General features: G+C 35.3%; 1 protein-coding gene across 1 annotated transcript in view; it reads left to right on the forward strand.

The window, feature by feature from the left end:
• Nucleotides 1–964: 964 nt before the first annotated feature.
• The window catches only part of Np (serine protease notopleural), a 57287-nt gene continuing 36306 nt past the window's right edge, over nucleotides 965–21945 (forward strand). Inside the window, exons 1-2 of the mRNA XM_076132307.1 lie at nucleotides 965–1283; nucleotides 13979–14259. Coding sequence (XP_075988422.1) covers nucleotides 14028–14259 — 232 coding nt within the window. The 5' untranslated portion in view covers nucleotides 965–1283; nucleotides 13979–14027. The remainder of the gene's footprint in view (nucleotides 1284–13978; nucleotides 14260–21945) is intronic.

Consider the following 21945-nt stretch of genomic DNA (forward strand, 5'->3'; position numbering starts at 1 on the left):
TGCAATTTGAAACAATTAATTTGTGCAGGTTGTAGTGAATGTAGTATGTGCATTTGTGCGAATTGAGGCCTTACGATAAAATGTAGAAAGAATAATTTGTAAGAAATTGTAACATAGCCAGTGGGAGTGAATAACAACTCCTAATGAATATTTTGGGAACTAATGATTACTTTTCAAAGTGTAAGTTTTCAGTGGTTTCGCTTGTTTGACTTAGGCACTTGAGTCTTAATAATAGGTACCTAGTGGTTAATCGCACCGAAGTTTATGACGTGTAAAAAAACAACAAATCTCTACAATTTTTTTTTTGCGTTGGAACACACCAACCTGTTTGGTGCTGTATTATTATGAAAGGTTTTTATCTAGTTTCAAGGAACTCTAAAAGCTCATCCGAATCATATTTACTCATAGCGATAAGCTTTCTTTCTTGTCCCGAGCTTTAGCGAGAAAAAAACTAACAAAAGTTGACCGCAATCGGTGCAACCGAGCGAAAACTAACTGTTGGAAAGTAATTTAAACTCAATGTTGCCAGCCTTTGGAGTATAATCTCCACTTATTTATAGATTTTATAGATTTCAGAGCTTTTTAGACTGTTGGAAAACTTTTCTGGGGAGCTACTTTGACGTTTCTGGCAGATTACTTTTACATAGACTGCCAAAATGTCAATTATTTTGTACCATGTCTTCCGACTAGAGAAAAAAATTACGGTATACTTAATACCTATATTTTTAATTTGTTATTAAAAAGCCTATGGCGATGTTTATTGTTTGCGTGAGAATTTAAATAATAGTCTACTAAGAATGTTATAAAACTAGCGGTACGTAAGGCCTCAGTTATTTAAATCAAAGTCCATCGTGTTACTAATTTACAACAAGTTTCGTATAACCTAGAAATCTCCAATGTATTTGGGTGAGAGTCTATGGCAATGCTGTTTACATGACGGCAAGAATACGAGCGCGGGTGCACTAAGTTTGTTCGTTCAGTGAGACCGCAGTCGCGTAGCGGTCAAGGCTGTTACGGCGAACGCCCGTGCCTTATACCGAACAAAAAAAGTTAAACAATAAAAAGCGCGCGCTCGCGAAACTTCAAACTTCAAAAAGTTTATTTTTTAAATCGACAATCCGTTCGGAAATTTAACAAAACGTAACAAAATAAGAAGAGATCGGTAACGAGTATCTTAAGTTGTTAATCATCGCTTTTAGTACGAATAACTGTTAAATCCTCAGTGCCGGTGGATAATGAGTTCGCTGTGATTGTGAGAGTTCGTCTTGGTGTCCGTTAAACAGGTGAATATAAAAATTGATTTCGATGCACCGTTGTTTCCGAACCTTTTAAAGAGAGCCATAATTTTGGCGCAATCGACGACCGATATAAAATATTAATTAGGTTTTTTACAATACATGTTTCGAATTCCAAACGTTATATTTTAAGAATGAACTCATTAACGAGATATGGTTGAAAGAGTTGCCTTTTTTTTGTATTTATCGGAGCGGTCAAGACGATCGGGAATAACGGCCCTGCAATCATAGGTTGTTGCTCTTCCTATTGCGGGCCGTACTTGAGAAATAAAATCGAGTCGTTTATCGAAGAAAAGCTTGGACGTATAACTGCCGCCTGTGGCAAGGAAACGCGTTTTAAAACTATAAATCACTTTTTTATCTAACACTCAAGGGAATGGCAAAGGCGTGTTACATTCAGCCAGTTACATATCTAGATTTGTCAAGAAATACATTAATCATAGGAAATGTTCTAATCTATTTTTGCTATCATCTTTAAATCTGTTTCTATGAATAAAATACAAAATGTATTTAAATGCGCGAATAAATTATCAAATAAAATAAAAGTATGTGTATATTTTCAAGGACAAAGAAATGCTGGTATTATCTTGTTAAGCTGACGTCTCAACGTTCCGTTGTGTCGAATGTGGGTCAGTGAAATGAACGAAACGCGGTCCCGTACGGAATCCGACCCCGCGCACGATGACCGATTTCGTTGTCCACAACGAGAAACTATGACATTCTTTTTTATTATTACTAACTCAATAATATCGTGACTTTCTTTTTAACATGAATGGACTGCTTTATTTTTCGGTCGATGTACGAATCGATATTTAAATTGTGGCTCTATGTCGCTACTTTTTTTCGTTCTTTTTTTTTACTGTCAGAAAATTGTTGCACAATTTTGTTTTGATTATATTTTGGGTCAATGAACTGTTTTATAAATGTATGCATTTAAATTCAATACTTAAAAATAAAAATTACGTATTTTAATATTCTTTAACGTCAAGGGAAATATCATTAACGTAATATTAACGGAAAAACAAAACAATTAAAATATACAGTACGTCTTCCGTCTGAATTCGCGCCAAACAACCTTAGATTTTTGAAGCGTTACGAAAAAAGAACAATTTGTTTTTTTAAAGTTTATGGTATCAACACTGCGATCTCTAATTATACAGCCAGGTAGTCATATGAAGGTTTTATTCCGTTTGCAAGAATTCAATTGACTTTCTTAAACTAAGATATATCTGGTTTTAAGGTCGTTAACATGGGCGCAGTTCCTTGCGTTGGAAAGTATAGACATGGTTGAATATAAAACTACGATTATATAGTTCTATTTATTAAAATTATTAAGACCTATTGCCTTTTATTTTTGAGCAACGCAGATATAATAATTAATGTAGCTTTGATGATATGTTTTCGAATGAATTAAGATACATTGGTCAAAAACCAGTTTGACTTTGACAGTTAAAAAAGGCATAGATATGAGTACGTATTGTTAGTGGTCAACCTAGTGTCAAAGTTATTCAAGCTGAGAGCCTTTGACATGACTTAACGACTGTTATCTTTATTAACAACTAGGACCAACTTTTAACGTGCCCTACAAAGCACGGAGATGCTCATATCAAGTACCAATAAGCGATCCATCTGATGGAGTTTCTTTCATAGATCGATTTTAAAGCACTTAGAAGCTCAAATATCAATAAGTGACCCATCTATAAAATTTCCTAGCTAAAGGTGACTTAACATACAGATCGTTTACCGAGTGAGCGTAACTAGAATTATCACAAATAGGAAGTCAGGTTTATTCCAAGAAACGAACGGGAGTCTAAAATTATCTCAGACTGTGCTAAACATTGTCTTGATTTAAATTTAGTAATATTTATCTAATACAAGTCACAAAGCTTACAAACAAACATGGAGGCGCCTATAGCCAGTTGCTCTCACCGGTCGGTAAACGATCTGTGGGTTAAGCAAACCTTGGCGCGGTCATTCCGTAGATGGCGCCCAGCTCAAATACCACTATGCGGTCACGCATAGTGGTATTTGAGCTGGGCGCCTCCGTGCTTCGGAGGGCACGTAAAAAGTCCCGGTTGTATTAAGATAACAGTCGTTAAACCACGTCTAAGGCCTTCGGGCGGCTTGAACAACTTTGACACTAGGTTGACCACTAACCATACGACAAGAAGAAGAAGACAAACAAACATAATATCACGCGTGTTATACCCGAAGGTGTAGGCAGAGGTGTATAAAATACAACCACGTTTCGCCATTAACAATGTTAGTCCCATGTAATAGGGGGCGAGCCTATCGCTATATACCCGACAGATAACATATTTACATATTGGACATACTTATATAAAATCGAGCCTTTTTGTCATAGAGATAGGTAGAGACTATAGAATAAGTTGCTCTTTTTTTAAGTTGCCTGTGGGTATATTTTGTCCAGGTTATATTCTATCATATTGCTAAATTTCAGCTCAATCGGTTAGGTAATTTGAAGGTAAAATGCATGATGCAACAGACAGATCGACGAGACATCCCAATAGTGCTTTTACTTTGCTTGATCCGGGAATCAAATCCAAGCCCTCATGGTCAGCAGTCGGATACTCTAACGACTGTGCCACAGAGGCGATTCTTATACATTATAAAGTTTATAATAAAAAGTTTAATTGTTCTTCGTGACTATAAAACCTACATTGTTTTTATTACTATAAGTATTTAAGTATAAGTTGGTAAAAAACGATCGTCTTAAAGTACGAGATAATAGCCGTTGCCTTGAGTTAATAAATGTATGCTATTTGTGTTCCTAGAGCTTGTAAAATCAGGTCTTGCTGGTATCCTACAATTTCATATACCTCTATGTATATACTTCGAAAGAATGTTTGTTACTATTTAAAGCAAAACCTTTTATATAAATACTAGCTGACCCGCGCAACTTCGCTTGCGTCACTTAATAGAGAATGGGTCAAAATTTTCCCCGTTTTCGTAACATTTTTCACTTGTACTGTGCTCCTATTGGTCGTAGCGTGATGATATATAGCCTATAGCCTTTCTCAATAAATAGGCTATCTTACACTGAAAGAATTTTTCAAATTTGATCAGTAGTTCTTGAGATTAGCGCGTTCAAACAAACAAACAATCAAACAAACAATCTCTTCAGCTCTATAATATTAGTATAGATAATATAGATATAGATTGGATAAACGATGATTGAACGAATCTCGTCATGATCATAGAGCGGTCTGTGGTATACTAACTTCCACAAGACCCTAATGCTTAGATAATTCTCATATTTCAATATTAACAATATTTAATATACGTTATCTGACTAATACTGGTAGATTTCCCTTTTGTTTCATATGTAAATACCCGCATGTATTGCGAAATATTAAGCGAAATGTTGTTGGTGAAAATCGATGTTTATTTTATAACCATAATGAAATTACCTGCATATTACACATTACACATAAATGGGCAGAAAAAAAATTCTTTCCGGGTTTTATTTAAAACTAGCTGACCCGCGCAACTTCGCTTGCGTCACGTAAGAGAGAATGGGACATAATTTTCCCCGTTTTTGTAACATTTTTCGTTACTACTCCGCTCCCAATAGTCGTAGTGTAATGATATATAGCCTATAACCTTCCTCGATAAATGGGCTATCTAACAGTGAAAGAATTTTTCAAATCGGACCAGTAGTTCCTGAGATTAGCGCGTTCAAACAAACAAACAAACAAACAAACTCTTCAGCTTTATAATATTAGTATAGATTACATCCTCTCGCGATTTCGTCCGTGTGAAAAGATTTCCCTGGTTAAATAGTATCCTATGTGCTTATTCAAGTTATATTTTTTATTGTACTTTTACAATTTACCTTAAACTATTAACAGTTTTATACTCGCCACATTTACTGGTTTAACGACAAGAATAAGCTATCAGTGTACCAAAATTTCACCAAAATCTGTCCAGTAATCGATCATCACTCGATAGATTTATGTTGTTAATAAAATAATGGTGTTAAAGTAACTCACTGGCATTAAGAAATATATTAAATCAAAACCAAAGCATCACAATTGATTTGAAAGCTACTTTTAACCTCAGACAACAATAAGAAAAACACAGAACATTTTCCAAAAGAGATGCAAGAACTCAAACTTTACTTAAATAATACCGAATAATCTTATATTAATTACATTTTATTATGAAAAATTATTCAACAAAATGTCTGTAATTAATATAACAACACAATTCGCACGGTTTGTTACGAAATTAAATGAACACTTAAATTTAAGAGTGCGTGTAACACGGTTCTCTTGTACGAGACTTTACAATTAACGGTATCTAATTAGTGTGGTATTTAGATTATCTAGGCATTTTAAATACTTAGAATTGGTTAAAAGGTTTATCTAAAATGCTCAGCCTATGTAATTTTATTCGTAAAAAAAGATGGGTGACCATATTATACATACCTAGTTTCTCCCGTGCTTCGAAAGACACGTTAAATTGTCGGTCCCGGCTGTCATTTTTAAAGATTTTTGACAGTCGTTAACAGTAGTCAGAAGCTTGAAAGTCTGACAACCAGTCTTACCGAAGGAGGTCCGACAGGCAGTCGCTTCGTGTAAAATACTAATATTCCGTTGCACCCATTGAGACTGGAAGCCGACTCCAATATAGTTGGAAGAAAGGCTATAATGCTAATTACAGAAAAAATACATCAGTAAGGCATTAAATCCTCAACAACTGTTATAACCGTTACGAAAACCTTTACATAGTAATTATTCTCAAGATAAAGATATATTTTCTTTCTTCAACAAAAGAATGTTAGAAGATATCAAACTATACCATCATAATTTCGGACACACACCGGACACAGCCGGCTGATAAACATAGTATATGAATAACAAGTAGCAATTTGCACACAATAGGGATGTGCTGCAAATTACATTATTTTATACTAGTGATGTAGCGTTGTAACTGTAATTATTAAATTGTTTTTGTAATTGTTTTTCGAGATTTTTGCATAAATATGTATATTCATATGATATTTGTAATATAACTTAGGTAAACCTTTAGTTTTAGATTGTTTATAAGGCGGTGATCCTATCACTGGTCGTGTCGGTTATCCGGCCCATCGGACTATGAGAGTAAAGGAATAGAGAGTGTACCTGTGTATTGTGCACACACTTGATCATTATAAATTGTGACCTGTTTTGTTTTTTGAACTGTGAATAAATAAAAAAAAATTTTTGCGGATCACACAAATACTCGTAATTGTCCCGTGTGAGAATTGAACCCACGACCTCCCGACGCAATGGTAGTGGTAAAATGTTATATAAATAGGTATCTCACTTTTACGCGCGACTCTGGACGCATAGACTGGTTTCTATCAACCTATGTTCTTCTCCGAGATTTAATCTATCAACTTGCAAAATTTCATCAAAATCAGTCAAGCAGTTTAGGAACCAGAGCTTTTTGTTAAACAAGTATATATTCGTATTTATGACATTGAAAGGTTTTCTTTGCTATGTATGACTCATAACATACATAGATTTTAATATATTTACAATCTATCAAATTATTAATCTCATCCGGTCATTGAACTAACCTACAAACATTATTAAATAAAAATATACCTAAATTTGTTAGCAATAAATCTTAATTTACATTGACAAAGTCTTTTAGGGACCTAGAAAGAACGCTTGTAGAAAAATATACCTTAAACTTTAACATATAATGTTCAATTTTAATTGACATTTATAATTTGAATGTGTCATTTCCGATTCTCCTGTCATTAGTGTCAAAATTAATTGATTTATTTTGTTCTACGATTGTTCAGTGAGTATGATTTTATATAATGTTTTATCTAGCCTGCTTCTATGGTGTATTTAGAGCTTGATCATGTGATCTTAAATTCTATTTTCGGTTGCAGCCATAAAATCTATACTTTTTTAATGCAAAAATTTGTTAGTCTCTCTTTCTCGCAAAAATGGCAAAGCGAAGCCTACTTTCCGTCTCGTTTATCGTGTATTCAAAACCTTTAACTAATTATTAGTTATCTTGGTGCACTTATGGCCTAACCCCTCTCTGATGTATGGAGGATATTCTTGCCCAATACCGAGACAAGACAGTTATAATACAGGAATTAACGCGAAAATGCATTGATTTTGGCGCAGGTAACACTGACAATGGTCGCAAAAATGACAGGATATATAAAGAAAAGACAGAATAACTCGAAAGCCCCTCCCTTTTTAAATACAGACATAAGGTCAACTTGGGTAACTTTGAATCATTTGGGTAACATTGAACGTGGGAATTTGAACTAGTTTCGATTATTTTTTCATATGAAACCAACACAAATGATAAAGGCAAATTTTTATCAATTGTGTTCAAAGTGACCCAGGTTGACTGTACATCCTCTATATCAATAAATTAAAACACATTTCCAAAATCCATAATAGTAGGTTCGCAATGTCATACTCAAAAAACTAACTCACAAATACATTTAAAATCAACTCTAACTTCTTAAACATAAGGCTGAAAATCGCTTCAACGAACTGCAAATGTAACTTTGTCGACAAATTTAAGTCTACAGTCATATAGTTCTTAAGTCAAAGGCATAAGGTTTATATTGCAATGTGTGAAGTATTTGTATGTTTGTATGTTTTACCGTTACACTTAGAAAGTTGGTCGTAGGAGGACAGACGGTTAAGGTGCAAATTTTTTTTAGGTTCCGTTTCTTTTGCAAACATTCATACATACATAAGATCCTCATGTAGGTGATAGGCAATTTATTGATGAACTGACCCGTGTGGCTCCACTCTCCTGATTTTCAGATTAATTCCAGAAAAATATGCTTATTTTTCTCAATGAATTTCGTCAAAATGAATTGAGTGGTTTAGACGCGAAAGTTTTAAAGACAGACTGACAGTGATGTAAAGCAAGAATTACATATGATTGCATTAGGTGTCGTAGGTTCGATTCCAATTCGTTTTAAAGTGTAGTTGTAGTTGATTGTACGAGTATATAAGCAAAACTGGGACATTTCGTATTAGTAGCATTGAACATTTTTTGAAAACTTTTGTTAATATACTTCATTACTGTACATTAGAGAATATAATATCATAACTTAATCCAGAAATTGAACTCTCGTTCTACGAAATCACCAATTTAACTAGAAAAAAGATCAAAAAAGTAAATTAATGTTTTTTCGAACCAAAAGGTCGGATACCAGCAACAACACCACTTTCAAAGTAACTTAAATATTTTTCAAAAATCTTTTCTAACAAATAAAAACATATAAGTGTAAACTCCGTTTAGCTAACATGTCCAAACATTCACTTTCTCCATTGTGTACGAAGAAACATTGAAAAACACTATATGTACAGGACATTACTACTGACCCGCTTTTTAATCCTGTCTCTATAGTCTCGTAGTACACGACTGTTTATCATGAAGTCTCGGGTTCCTTTCCCGGGTTGGGGAAATTATGGTCTGGGTTGTGATGTTTACGACTGTTGATTAAGGCGTCTCGGGTTTGATTTTCAGGCAGGGCAAAGTGCATTCTTTTCTAATTTGTTTCAGACTGACTTCTGTCCGTGATTTCGTCTACGTGAAAAAAAAAACGGTGTTAAAAGTATCCTATGTGTTAGTCTAGGTTTTGAACTAACTGTGTACCATTTTTTTTCAAAATCCGTTCAATAGTTTTGGCGTGATATATTAACAAATATTAAGCCAAACCTTCGGATTTATAATATTAGTAAGATTATTTTCAATTGTAGCTCGGTGTTTTTAACGTGCCCGGTATATGGCAATACACCCACCCTTATTACATGGGACTAATTTTGGAAAAGTACGTCTGATTTTCTAAAGGATTATAGTATTATGAAAAGACTGTAGCAAAGCGTCTTTGTGAAATGGGGTAAGCAGGGTAACACAATTTTTTTTGAGTGATGACTTAAAATATTTACGTCAAAGTGACAGAGAAATCACAAGATATTAAGCGCTGCTTAAAACAGAGTGAGGTTTCAATACTGTAATAAAAACAATAATCTTTCAGTACTTAGTTAAACTACTTATAATTATGATACCGTTGTATCAGTCTAGAGGTCTTTAACATTTACAGCTGACATTTAAAAACACTTCGAATTCATCGTTGTTTTACGATCGCATTTATAGTACAACAACTTAGTAGAGAGACTGGCCTTCACGATGTATATAGATATAGGGATGCTAGGGTGCTATAGAGTAGGGACCGATATAGGAATGAAAAACATCGCTACGAAAATATCTATGTACTTATCAAGTTATCGATGCTTCCCAAAAATATACGAGCAGGTAAAAAAGTATCCATCGTCCAATTTTCCATGGATGCCCAAATTTCTTAGGGGGGGAACAAAAAAGTTCATGTTTTATTCAATATTTTGTTAAGTCTACGAAAAGTATTCTAATATCAATATAATAGTCTGCTTCAACAGATTTTCAGGATTAATGTTTGTTACTTTATCCCGCAAAAACTACACTATATACTTTGCTGTAATTCGGTACACATGTAGTTTATAGACTGTATTAAGGCATACAATACTTTTTTATTTAAAAAAATATCCCATGCAGACGAATTCGCGTGCTGAAACTAGTATAAAAATAAGTAGTTAGCGAACTATAAATAAAATGACTGATGAGCGCGTTGATGTCTTTTATACGGAGTAATAAATTGTTCATAATAAAATAAATTGCTTTGATACAAACTACTTCTAGAGTTACTGTATAATATTTTAGACATAATAATTATTATGTATATGTTGTATATAATTTGTTACTGTTGAAATCAACGGTAGTCATATTAAATTTGATTGATTAGGTATTTTGATTACAAATCTATACTAGTTTTGCAAACCTTTAAATATGTCTATACCACACCTTATAAACAAAAGTATATAAAAGTCAATTTTTTGTAAATTACTAGCTTTTCACCCCCGGATTTGTCCGAAATGTCACACCTTCCGGGATGCAATTTCAAAATATCCTCTTTTAGGGCGTCCCAACACTTTCGAAGGCCGAAATACACACGCGTTCCGCCATTAACAATGTTAGTCCCATGTAATAGGGGGCGAGACTATAGCCATATACCGGGCACGTTACTTAACTCCTGACTACTATAGAGAATAATCTTATATAAATTAGAAAAATCACTTTGTCCGACCTGGGATTCGAACCCAACAGTCGGATACACAACCTTAACCACTGCGCCACAAATATAATCAAGCAGTTTAGTTTACTAAAGTGTGCGATGCGGCACGATTCTTAGGATCAACAACAATTAGACTTTCTGATAAGCTTCCTACTTATCTTGTATGTATTTATGTATAGCCACTGAATAAATTAGGCTTTGTTTTCTTGTAAAACACTAGTTGTTCCGCACAGCTCCGTTCGTGGGTAATTTTAAATGTAAATATGCTATGTTTGGCCCTAAGTCTTTAACTATATCCATAACTAGCTGACCCGCGCAACTTCGCTTGCGTCACATAAGAGAGATTGGGTCATAATTTTCCCCGTTTTTGTAACATTTTTCGTTGCTACTCCGCTTCTAATAGCCGTAGCGTGATGTTATATAGCCTAAAACCTTCCTCAATAAATGGTTTATCTAACACTGAAATATTTTTTCAAATCAGACCAGTAGTTCCTGATATTAGCGCGTTCAAACAAACAAACAAACAAACAAACAATCAAACAAACAAACTCTTCAGCTTTATAATATTAGTATAGATAAGTAAAATTCATATATTCAGCGATAATCGCTAAATATAAATATACTCAGCGATTTGTAAAAGAAAGACTTTTCTTTTTAACATACATACATTGCACGCGAAATTGTATGATATACACCCTCGTTTCGGCTTTGGCAATGTTAGTCCCATATAAAAGGGGCGAGTGTTAAACTTAAGGCTACTGTTATAGAGGTAATAGGAGAATATTCTAATAGGAACTAGAAAATAAAGTTAGTGGCACTTTTGACCCGGGGATTAAACCTGAAACCTCGCGATACACTACCGGCCCGACCACACAAGGAGACGAGTGTTCCAACACATTTAGAATCTTAGGTCATTCTGTCATCTGTTACTCAAAAACTAAAACTAGTGCCATTAATCAGAGCTATAAATATCATGGTACTTCGAGGACCGCTAGGAAGACTTACCGTTATGAGGGAGGATGTAATTATGTAACATATCCTATATAAACTACCGTATGACATAAGGCTTTAATGAGCTTGATCGTCCAGCGGTAGTAATTATTTTCAGTAGTAGCCCGCAAATATGATATGACACTGCCTCCGTGACGCAGTGGTTAAGGTCGCCACGCCGCTACCCTAGCGTCGGGAGGTCGTGGGTTCGATTCACACACGGAACAATTAATTGTGCTAAGCCGCGGGCGGAGAGCTAGTAATTTATAATTATGGTTTTCTGTAGCTTGATTCTTTATCACTTTTTTATATTCACGTTTGGCGCAGTGGTTTAAGCGGTCACCTCGCCGCAACAACCGTAGCGCCGCGTGTGGTGGGTTCGAATCCCACCCGGGACAAATCTTTGTGTGATGAGCACGAGTATTTGTTCTGAGCCTGGATGTCAATTTATCTATGTAAGTATGTATTTAGAAGTATATAAGTATGTTTATCAGTTATTTGGTTACCATAGTACAAGCTCTGCTTAGTTTGGAATCAAATGACCGTGTGCGAGTTGTCCAATGATATTTGATATTTGATTACCGACAACCGGCTAGCTATCGAGAAATTTTTCACGCAAATGTTTAGCGCCTCTACCGGGCTCCGTAAGAACTATTTTGGCAGTACATTTTGAATGTCAACCTCTCGATATTCGACAGTTTTGACTATACAGAATTGCGCTACAGTTCGTTAATTTCATTTGATATCTTCTCTCCTACACAAATGAAGCAAGTTATCTGTAAATAGGCTCGTATAACATATCGCTATTAAGCCAGGAAGTGCCTAGTACAGTTACGTGCTCCGGGACCCGCGGAGCCTGTTTGTAGTTGAGGTCGGGAGCTGGTTCGACGGCTTCACTTGAATATTCAATTAAACGTTGAATAGGGATTATATATGGTGAAAAATTTTTAGCTTGGCTTTTTGAGAGCAAGGCTATGTTTTGTTTTATCTAACCTCTTTCTGTGTCCCACTGCTGAGCAAGCGAGAGCAAGGTTTATACATACATACATGACGCAAATATCATTGGATAACTCACACAATTTCATTACAAACTAAGCAAATCTTGTACTATGGTAGTAAATAACTGATAAAAATACTTATATACACCTAAATACATACTTACATAGATTAATTTACATCCAGGCTCAGAACAGATACTGTGCTTATCACACAAATATTTGTTCCGGGTGGGATTCGAATTATCATACGCGGCGTACGACCACTTTAACCACTGTGCCTAGTGAACGAACGAACGTGAAATATACACCCACTTTCCGCCATTATCAATGTTATACATCCTATACTTGAATATAAGAATCTGTGTTGTTTAAACCCGCCTATCCACTAGTTTGAAGTGATCTAATATTTTTCTGTTGAAAAGTCCATTTATTGAGGAAGGCTATAATATCTCGCTATGACTCGTAAAAGTATAACAGCAATAAAATAACGTGAAAACGGAAATCTATACTAATATTATAAAGCTGAAGAGTTTGTTTGTTTGAACGCGCTAATCTCAGGAACTACTGGTCCGATCTGAAAAATTCTTTCAGTGTTAGATAGCCCATTTATCGAGGAAGGTTATATATATCATCACGCTACGACCAGTGGGAGCAGAGTACCAGTAAAAAATGTTACAGAAACGGGGAAAATTTGACCCATTCTCTCTTATGTGACGCAAGCAAAGTTGCGTGGGTCAGCTAGTCTTAACTTAACTGGCTACTAGTTAAAAATATTATGTTTTTATCACTCTGTCAACAGTCTTTTTAAGTACTAACTTCTGCCCGTGACTTTGTCCGCGTGAATAGATTTCCCAGGGCAAAATGAATCCTAAGTGTTCATCCAGGTTATAAAATAACCATGTACCTACGGAGTTTCATCAAATTTAGTACAGTAGGATTTCGTACAGTCTCGAGCATAATTTGAAGCGTATATTTTCCGTCCTTAGAATAGCAGTTAACTTGTAAGTAACTGTACTCGCGTCGTTTCCTGCGAATAACTACTTTGAACTTACTGTTCTTTGAAAGAGAGAGACAGCCTATCTGTCTGTTCCACTCTTTTATCAAAATTAGAATTTGGTTTTTTGTATGTGTTGTCTTTGTAGCGTGATGATAGTGTATGTTATTGTTAAGTCTCTGGTTTGAATCCCGGGTAACAGAAAGTATGAAATCTTTTATTTTTTTGGGTTAATTACTGACAGTTATGAGTGGTCAAATGTCATATAATTGGCTAAAATATAGTAGGGACTTTTGGAGTGAGGGCTATTGAAAAAAGGTTATTAGAAACTGGACTTTTGGTGTCTAAATAGATTATTTTTCTATTTAACAAGTCTTGCTAATAATTCTTAAGTTTTTCTATCAAGTAATTGTAGAGTATTTTTATGATATCTATGGCTATAATAACCGCATTAATTGGTACACATTATTATGATACTGTAAACAAATATTTGTATACAATTTTATCTAATATTATTCCTCTTTTGTTCCAGATCCCACAAAACATGCAACAGTCATAGCTACAAACAAACAAACAAGAAAATGGGTCCACCATTGAGTACCTGGCCTTACAGCCATCCGACCTTAATAGAGAAAGACGCAAGTGACAATAGTGACAAAATGTGCAGTAAAAAGTGTTATTTGTACCAAGCGGTGGACAATTTCCGAGTGATATGTTTAAATTTTACATTTGCACTGTTATTCTTTCAAGTGCTTTTAAGTTTGAACTCGGTAAAGGCGGGGCCTGTTATACTGAATATGGATTATTCGCAAGGTGAGAGATATTTTTTTATTTATTTTATTTTAAGACTAGCTGACCCGCGGAACTTCGCTTGCGTCACATAAGAGAGAATGGGTCAAACTTTTCCCCGTTTCCGAAACATTTTTTACTGGTACTCTGCTCCTATTGGTAGTAGCGTGATGATATATAGCTTATAACCTTCCTCGATAAATGGGCTATCTAACACTGAAAGAATTTTTCAAATCGAACCAGTAGTTCCTGAGATTAGCGCGTTCAAACAAACAAACAAACAAACAAACAAACAAACTCTTCAGCTTCATAATATTAGTATAGATAGATAGTATTTCAGGAGTCCTCAACCCGCACTTGGCCAGCGTGGTGGACTTAGAGTAACTAACCTCTCCCTCGTTTGGGAGAAGACCCTTCCTTGCCCTTGGGATAGTAATTTAATTATTATAATGTACCTACACTATTGTATTGGGGTAAACCTGTAGAAATAGTTGTAAGGATGAATCTATACTAATCTATACTAATATTATAAAGCTGAACAGTTTGTTTGTTTGTTTGAACGCGCTAATCTCAGGAACTACTAGTCCGATTTGAAAAATTCTTTGAGTGTTAGATAGCCCATCTATCGAGGAAGGCTATAGGCTATATATCATCACGCTACAGCCAATAGGAGCAGAGTACCAGTGAAAAATGTTACAAAAACGGGGATAATTATGACTCTCTTATGTGATGCAAGCGAAGTTGCGGGGGTCAGCTAGTAAATAAATAAAAAATATAGTATTTCGGCAACATTGTAAACTTTAATTATTTACTATCGTTCTAAAGTATATACACGGGACTATTTTTGCGTGAATTCGTTGTCTGTCTGTCACCAGGCTGTATCTCATGAAACTCCATAGTTAGACAGTTACATTTTCATATTTCATAGATACAAAACTTCGAACTGATAATAGAAATTATTGCATTAGTTGAAATTACAAAATGTCTGAATTGGCGGGACGACAAACATTCTGGCCACATGGCAAAAGCCAAAAAGTGATGAATACTTAAAAATAAGACAACTACCTATACTATGAAACATTGGGTTGTCCGAAAGTGCGCTCACAGAAAAATACCTTTACAATTATTTATGATTCAATTTCTTCCGATCCCCGCGGCTCTACAAATGCTATACTAACAATAATAGTTCATTATTAATATAACAATAAAACATAATAAAACCTATGTATACAAACATACAGACACTCTCACTTTCTCCATACAAAATACAATAGCAAACAAATTGAAAAAAGCCTAATTGCAAAAATAAATCAACAGTTTTTATTTATACTTTCTATCTCTGTCTTTCACAGAGAAATGGCTATCTTTTATCTCTTTCTTATTCTAATGAAAAGTGACAGATGGTATTCCATTGCCAAAGACACTATGAAAGGAAAAAGTGCAAGTTAAAATTATTTAAAGTTGACAATAGTTTGACAATAGATGGCAGTGTGTGTCGAATGGCTGAATTGCGGTAAAAGTGAACAAAATTTTTCACATATTGTGATATATTCTTGTTATTTTTTTAGTTATTTGTGTTAAAATTTACTGTAAGTTTGGCGCAGTGGTTAAAGTGGCCACCTTGCCGCAATAATCTGCTGCGTGTGGTGCGTTCGAATCCCACTCGGAACTAATATATGTGTGATGATGAAAACGAGTATTTGTTCTGAGCGTGGTTGTTCATTTATCTATATAAGTATGTATTTAGAAGTATATAAGTATGTTTATCAGTTATCTGGTTACCATAGTACAAGCTCTGCTTAGTTTGTAATCAGATGACCGTGTGTGAGTAGTCCAATGTTATTTATTATTAAATTAAATGAGTAATATTCGCATAGAGATAAAAAAACTACTATCCATTGTTATTAAAATCTAGCTGCCCGCGCAACTTCGCTTGCGTCACATAAGAGAGAATGGCTCAAAATTTTCCCCGATTTTTTTACATTTTTTACTGCTGCTCTGCTCCTATGGGCTGTAGCGTGATGATATATAGCCAGCCTTCCTCGATAAATAGGCTATCTAACACTGAAAGAATTTTTCAAATCGGACCAGTAGTTTCTGACATTAGCGCGTTCAAACAAACAAACTCTTCAGCTTTATAATATTAGTATAGATTCCCACTAAACCAAAAAGGTTTTACTGCTTTACTTTATTTGGAGTCGCATTTAAATGATCCTTTATGTACTGATTATAAATTAACTTATTAATATTTAATTCGGCCAAGGACGATGTAAATAAACCGTGTCAATACATCTATAATATCACGCTTGTTGTACCTGAAGGTGTAGGCAGAGGTGCATTAAATACACCAACTTTTCATTTATAATGTTAGTTCTAGGTAATAAGGAGCGAGCCTATTGCTATTTACCGGGCACGTTACCAAACTCCAGGATACTACTGAACTAACTGAACAATATTCCAATATAAATTAGCAAAGACCAATAGTGTTTAGTCCCACCCGGGAACCGATCCCGAGACCTATGCGTGATTATCACATGTACTAATAATCGCACTATAGAAAAGTAGACATATATATTTTATGGAAAATATAATCATTTCCACATAATAAACCACGTTTCGACTTTACTGGATATTGTACATGTATTTTAAAAAATAAGAAGCTTATTCTACAATTTTATTTATGAATCATTATTTCTTTAATCATAGCCCTAAGGTCTTCATCTAGTCTCTTTGCAAAATTTTACTAAAATCTATAAAGTCGTTTTTGCGTTAAACACTGACAAACATACGCCTTACACTGCAAACTTTCTCGTCTATAGAGTGGTACTTAAATTAAATAGTCTTAAACTATAAGCTTATGCACAGGTAGACCATAACCTGTATAACCTAGCATTACATTATCCCTAGAAATCAGTCCACAAGCGGAGTAACGGACTAAGCCTAGTCATAAACCTACATAGCAACTGGCTTACTGGCAATTAATTGGTTGTTTCTAATCGATTTGAAGGCGTCAAGTCGGATGACACACTAGTTCGACCCACTTAGACTAAGGAAGTGAAAGTGTGAAAGAATCGAGGATACCAGCGTTCAAAAGGCTGGCTTACGCTTGGCCAATGGCCAAAAACTTTCGACTGATTTTGATCGGTGTACAAAATAATTTGGCGGCGTCTCCCTTTTTGTGCCTTTTTGTGCCCTTTTAAGTGCAATTAAAGATGAAATAACTATTTTATTTTATTTTAGGGTTAACTTTAAGGTTATGGATAAGTCTCAGATTATCTATCTAATAGATAACCGGAAAGATAGAGTATATAACAGATAAAATTCTACCTACAAAACTAAGCAATACTTACTTAGAGGTGGTAGTAACTGACACAATGTTCTTTTATTATTATTTATTATCAGCCCATATTGTCCCACTGCAGGGCAAAGGCCTCCCTTCCCTTAACCATCTATCTCTGTCTAAAGCTATTTGGTGCCAATCTTTAGTATGAGTCCAACTCATCTCACCATTCTTTTCTGGGCCTACCGCGTTGTCGTTTTCTGTCAACTGGGACCCATTCAGTGGTTGTTTCTGCCCAGCGATCATCCGACATGCGGCAGATGTGACCGGCCCAATTCCATTTTAATTTCGCAGCTGAGTGGCCAACATCAGCAATTTGTGTCTTTGTCAATGTTCTTTTATTTCATCAAAACTTTCAAGATTTAGTTCCTTATTTTAGGTTTATAATAATAACTGACGGTGTGAAATGTCATTAAAATAAGTGTTTATAAAGGTTTTTAAATAATGTAGTGTGTAATGCCTGTTGCAAAAATAACGTTACAATTTGCAACTGTGCAAAATGTTGCGGTGACAATAAGGTCAGGCGCTATTTTTCTCTCTCTGATTTTTACAACGAATCATATATTCTATTTTCGGTTAATTTTAAAGTTATATCTTATCTAAGAAACTATTGTATTTGCCTAACATGTACAAACACTTGAAATAATAGTTGCAGTTTATACACACATATCTTCGAGGCAGTTAGGCTAACTGCCTCTGTGGCGCGGTCGGTAGTATATGCGACTGCGGTGCGAGAGGTCTCGGGTTCGAATCCTGGGTCGGGCCAAAAAGTCTTTCCTGAGATTTTCTGTTAAGAATTTCTTAGAGATTGCCCGGAGTTAGGAAGTTGAGGTCGAAGACCTCCGTGCCTCGGAGAGCACGTGAAGCCGTAGGTCCTGCGCCTGATCTCTCACTGGTCGTGTCGGTTATCCGTCCCACCAAACTATGAGAGTGATGGATTAGAGAGTGAACCTGTGTATTGTGCACACACTTGGACACTATAAACAAAGTCCTGCACAGATGGCCAGTTTCAATGAAACTGACCGCCGTAGCCGTATATCGGCTAGGAGGACATTATTATTATCTTCGAAAACCTAAGTCTCTTTAGTTATATATTGCGTGGGAGATGAATGTTTACTTTACATAGCTTGGCTATTATATCAATTAACTAGTAAACGTCTGTTTATCTCGGTTTAGTGACGCCGCGTCGCGTCGTCTTTAAATATTTACACGCAACTTGATAAATTGTGTGGAATTTTATTCTTAGGATGTGATCTTACTAAATTTATACAAATGGCTAAATTTATACAAATACTTAAATTATACGTTGTGTAGTTTGATTTTAACGAAAATTTTTAATGTCCTCCAAGCCGAAATACGGCTACGGCGGTCAGTTTCATTGAAACTGGCCATCTGTGCAGGACTTTGTTTATAGTGTCCAAGTGTGGGCACAATACACAGGTACACTCTCTATTCAATCACTCTCATAGCCTGGTGGGACGGATAACCGAGACTACCAGAGAGAGATCAGGCGCAGGACCGACGGCTTACAGTAATTATAAAAGTTTAAAACCTAATTCAAAATGAGACATAAGAAGGATATGAACTGTTATTCTAAATGAGCACCTAAATCTCTTTTTAGCTAACCCAAATACGCGAGTAGAAGCAAACGAAACCACTAGTCGTAAATATCTTATATCGCGAAAGTTTCAACTGCTACCAGTTTGTAGCAACCTGACGAGAATATTAGATGTGTTATCAGTAAATAATGCGACTGTTATCTCTTATCTGCACTGTCATAAAAGCTGTGGGTCATGGAATGATTGTGGGGTGAGCTGGCAACCTGACTTTGCTTACTATTTGTTTGGCTTCGTGGCAATCTTGGCTTTTTCCTAATTCCGCCAATATGTTTTTTTTATCTATACTAATGTATACTAATATTATAAAGCTGAAGAGTTTGTTTGTTTGTTTGTTTGTTTGAACGCGCTAATTTCAGGAACTACTGGAAAAATTCTTTCAGTGTTAGATAGCCCATTTAGGAAGGTTATAGGCTATATATCATCACGCAACGACCAATAGGAGCAGAGTACCATTGAAAAATGTTACAAAAATGGGTAAAGTTCTCTCTTATGTGACGCAAGCGAAGTTGCGCGGGTCAGCTAGTAACCTATATTTGTTCCTCTGCATTGCAAGGGTCTCCTCCCAAACGAGGGGGAGGGGTCAGGCCTTAAGTCCACCACGCCGGCCAAGTGCAGGTTGGGGACTTTGCATGCCCTCAATAAATGTATTAAATGAAATTGATCAAAAATTTTTTTCGACAGCTAAGCAACCATGTTGAAAACATTATTATTTTTAATACACATAAATAAAAGTCATTGGAGTGTTGCTTCGATTTTGAGCCGCGGGGAAATAAATGCTTATTCCATTTGACTGTCTATAGCGCTGAGAAATCCGCTAACGTAAACGCGAGACGCATCGGCCTAAATTATAGTTCAAATTGACAATGTTGATGTTAGTCATTTACGTATAGCAAATTATATTATGAAATTTAGGGCACAGCTGTCTTCGCTGTTGCTATGGTGATAGAAAGATTTGTTCGAAGCAGGTAGTCTACTAATATCTTTATAAATCTTCTCCTGACTGATTTTTGGCTACGGAGGCTAGTTTAATAAAACCAGTTAACAGTGCAGGATTTTGTTAGTGTCCAAGTGTGTGCACAATACACAGGTACACTCTCGTTTCCATCACTCTCATAGTGCGGTGGGACGGAGAATTGACACGACCAGTGAGAAGTCAGGCGCAGGACTTACAGCTTTACGTGCTCTCCTAAGCACGGAGGTCCGTAATCTCAACTTCATAACTCTCGTTAATCACTGAGAAATAAAAGAAAGAAATATTTATTATGCCCGACCCGGGATTTAAACCCGAGAAACGCATACACTACTAACCATGCCACAGTGGGAGTTTTTAGAAATAATAATCACTTTCTGTATCGGTGAAGGAAAACATCAAAAAATAAAACTTTGCATGCCTACGAGTTCTTAAAAATAGTTTTGCATCGTGGATACAATGAGTAACCTCTCTCTCATTACGGGAAGAGACCCTTGTAGGTCAACGACCTGATGACATGTGTGACTCAGATTTTACTTGGATTATGTTATTTTAATGTTAGGCTGAGTTCACAATATGTATTTTTATAGTGAGTCATTTTTGTAGAATATAACCTTAAATAAATTTCGCTTAGATGCTATTGATATTAAATTAATAGCTGACCCAGCAAACTTTGTACCACTTAACAGCCGATACTTGCTTTTTTCATTTTTATTTTGTTTTTTTTTTTATACTTTACTTCGTAAGAACCATCCTCGTACTGCAAGGAATATTAAAAAAAAAAATAAAAAAAAAATTATGACTCCTTCTCTCTAATGTGACGCAAGCGAAGTTGCGCGGGTCAGCTAGTTTTTATATATAAGAAGATATTGTATCATGTACGCTCATACATATGCCTAAGTTATTTTATTTTATAAATATCTCTTATTTTATTTTATCAGTAGTGCAATAGACAGATTTTCATTAGTCTTTAAAATATGTATCTATATTTGTTCTTTTTGTGTAATGTTTTTATAAATTTTGCCTAGTTTTTGCAATCAAACCACTTGCTTACCACAAAAACTTAACCTCTTATTCATAAACACACTATAAACCTATTTTAGTTAAAAATCGACTATAATATGTTTTCTCTATTTCATTTCGCTAAGGAGTGAAAAAAACAAAATTCTTGATAAGCCTTTCAAAAATTTTATGAACAAGAGGGTATGTTTTTACCCTTTTTTAACTATTAGGTACCTTAAAACTTCATTAAATGAATCAACAGTGTGACCGCGTCTTAACATAAATGTGTTTTTAATGCTCGTGCTTGACTAATAAGGAGACATTCTTGAGTCACACACTTTCTCTTAAGTGGCGGGGAAACCCGCGTGATAGTGCTAGTTTATCTGTTTTTTGAGGATAATTTGAATGATAATGTCATCTCAGTTTTACACTGAAGGTTTAGACCAGGGGCTCCCAACCTTTTCTTAGTCCGGGACCACTTTTATATTATTCTTGTTAGCAGGGAACACCATGTAAGTAGGAGTAGTAGTAGTATATTAAAAATATAGTGTAATAATCAACCTGAAAATTTTTAAATCATTCGCGGACCATATTTTGCCTTCCACGAACCACTGGTTGGGAGCCACTGGTGTAGACAGTGTATGAAGTAAACCAACGTTTCGCTATTTACAATGTTAGTCCCATGAAATAAAGGGCGATCTTATTGCTGTTTAAAAACCAAATTCAGGTTTACTATAGAGAATATTCTAGTAATACGGGAACTAGAAACCACCACTTTG

The sequence above is a fragment of the Anticarsia gemmatalis genome, chromosome 27 (assembly GCF_050436995.1).
Source record: "Anticarsia gemmatalis isolate Benzon Research Colony breed Stoneville strain chromosome 27, ilAntGemm2 primary, whole genome shotgun sequence".
Lineage (NCBI taxonomy): Eukaryota > Metazoa > Arthropoda > Insecta > Lepidoptera > Erebidae > Anticarsia > Anticarsia gemmatalis.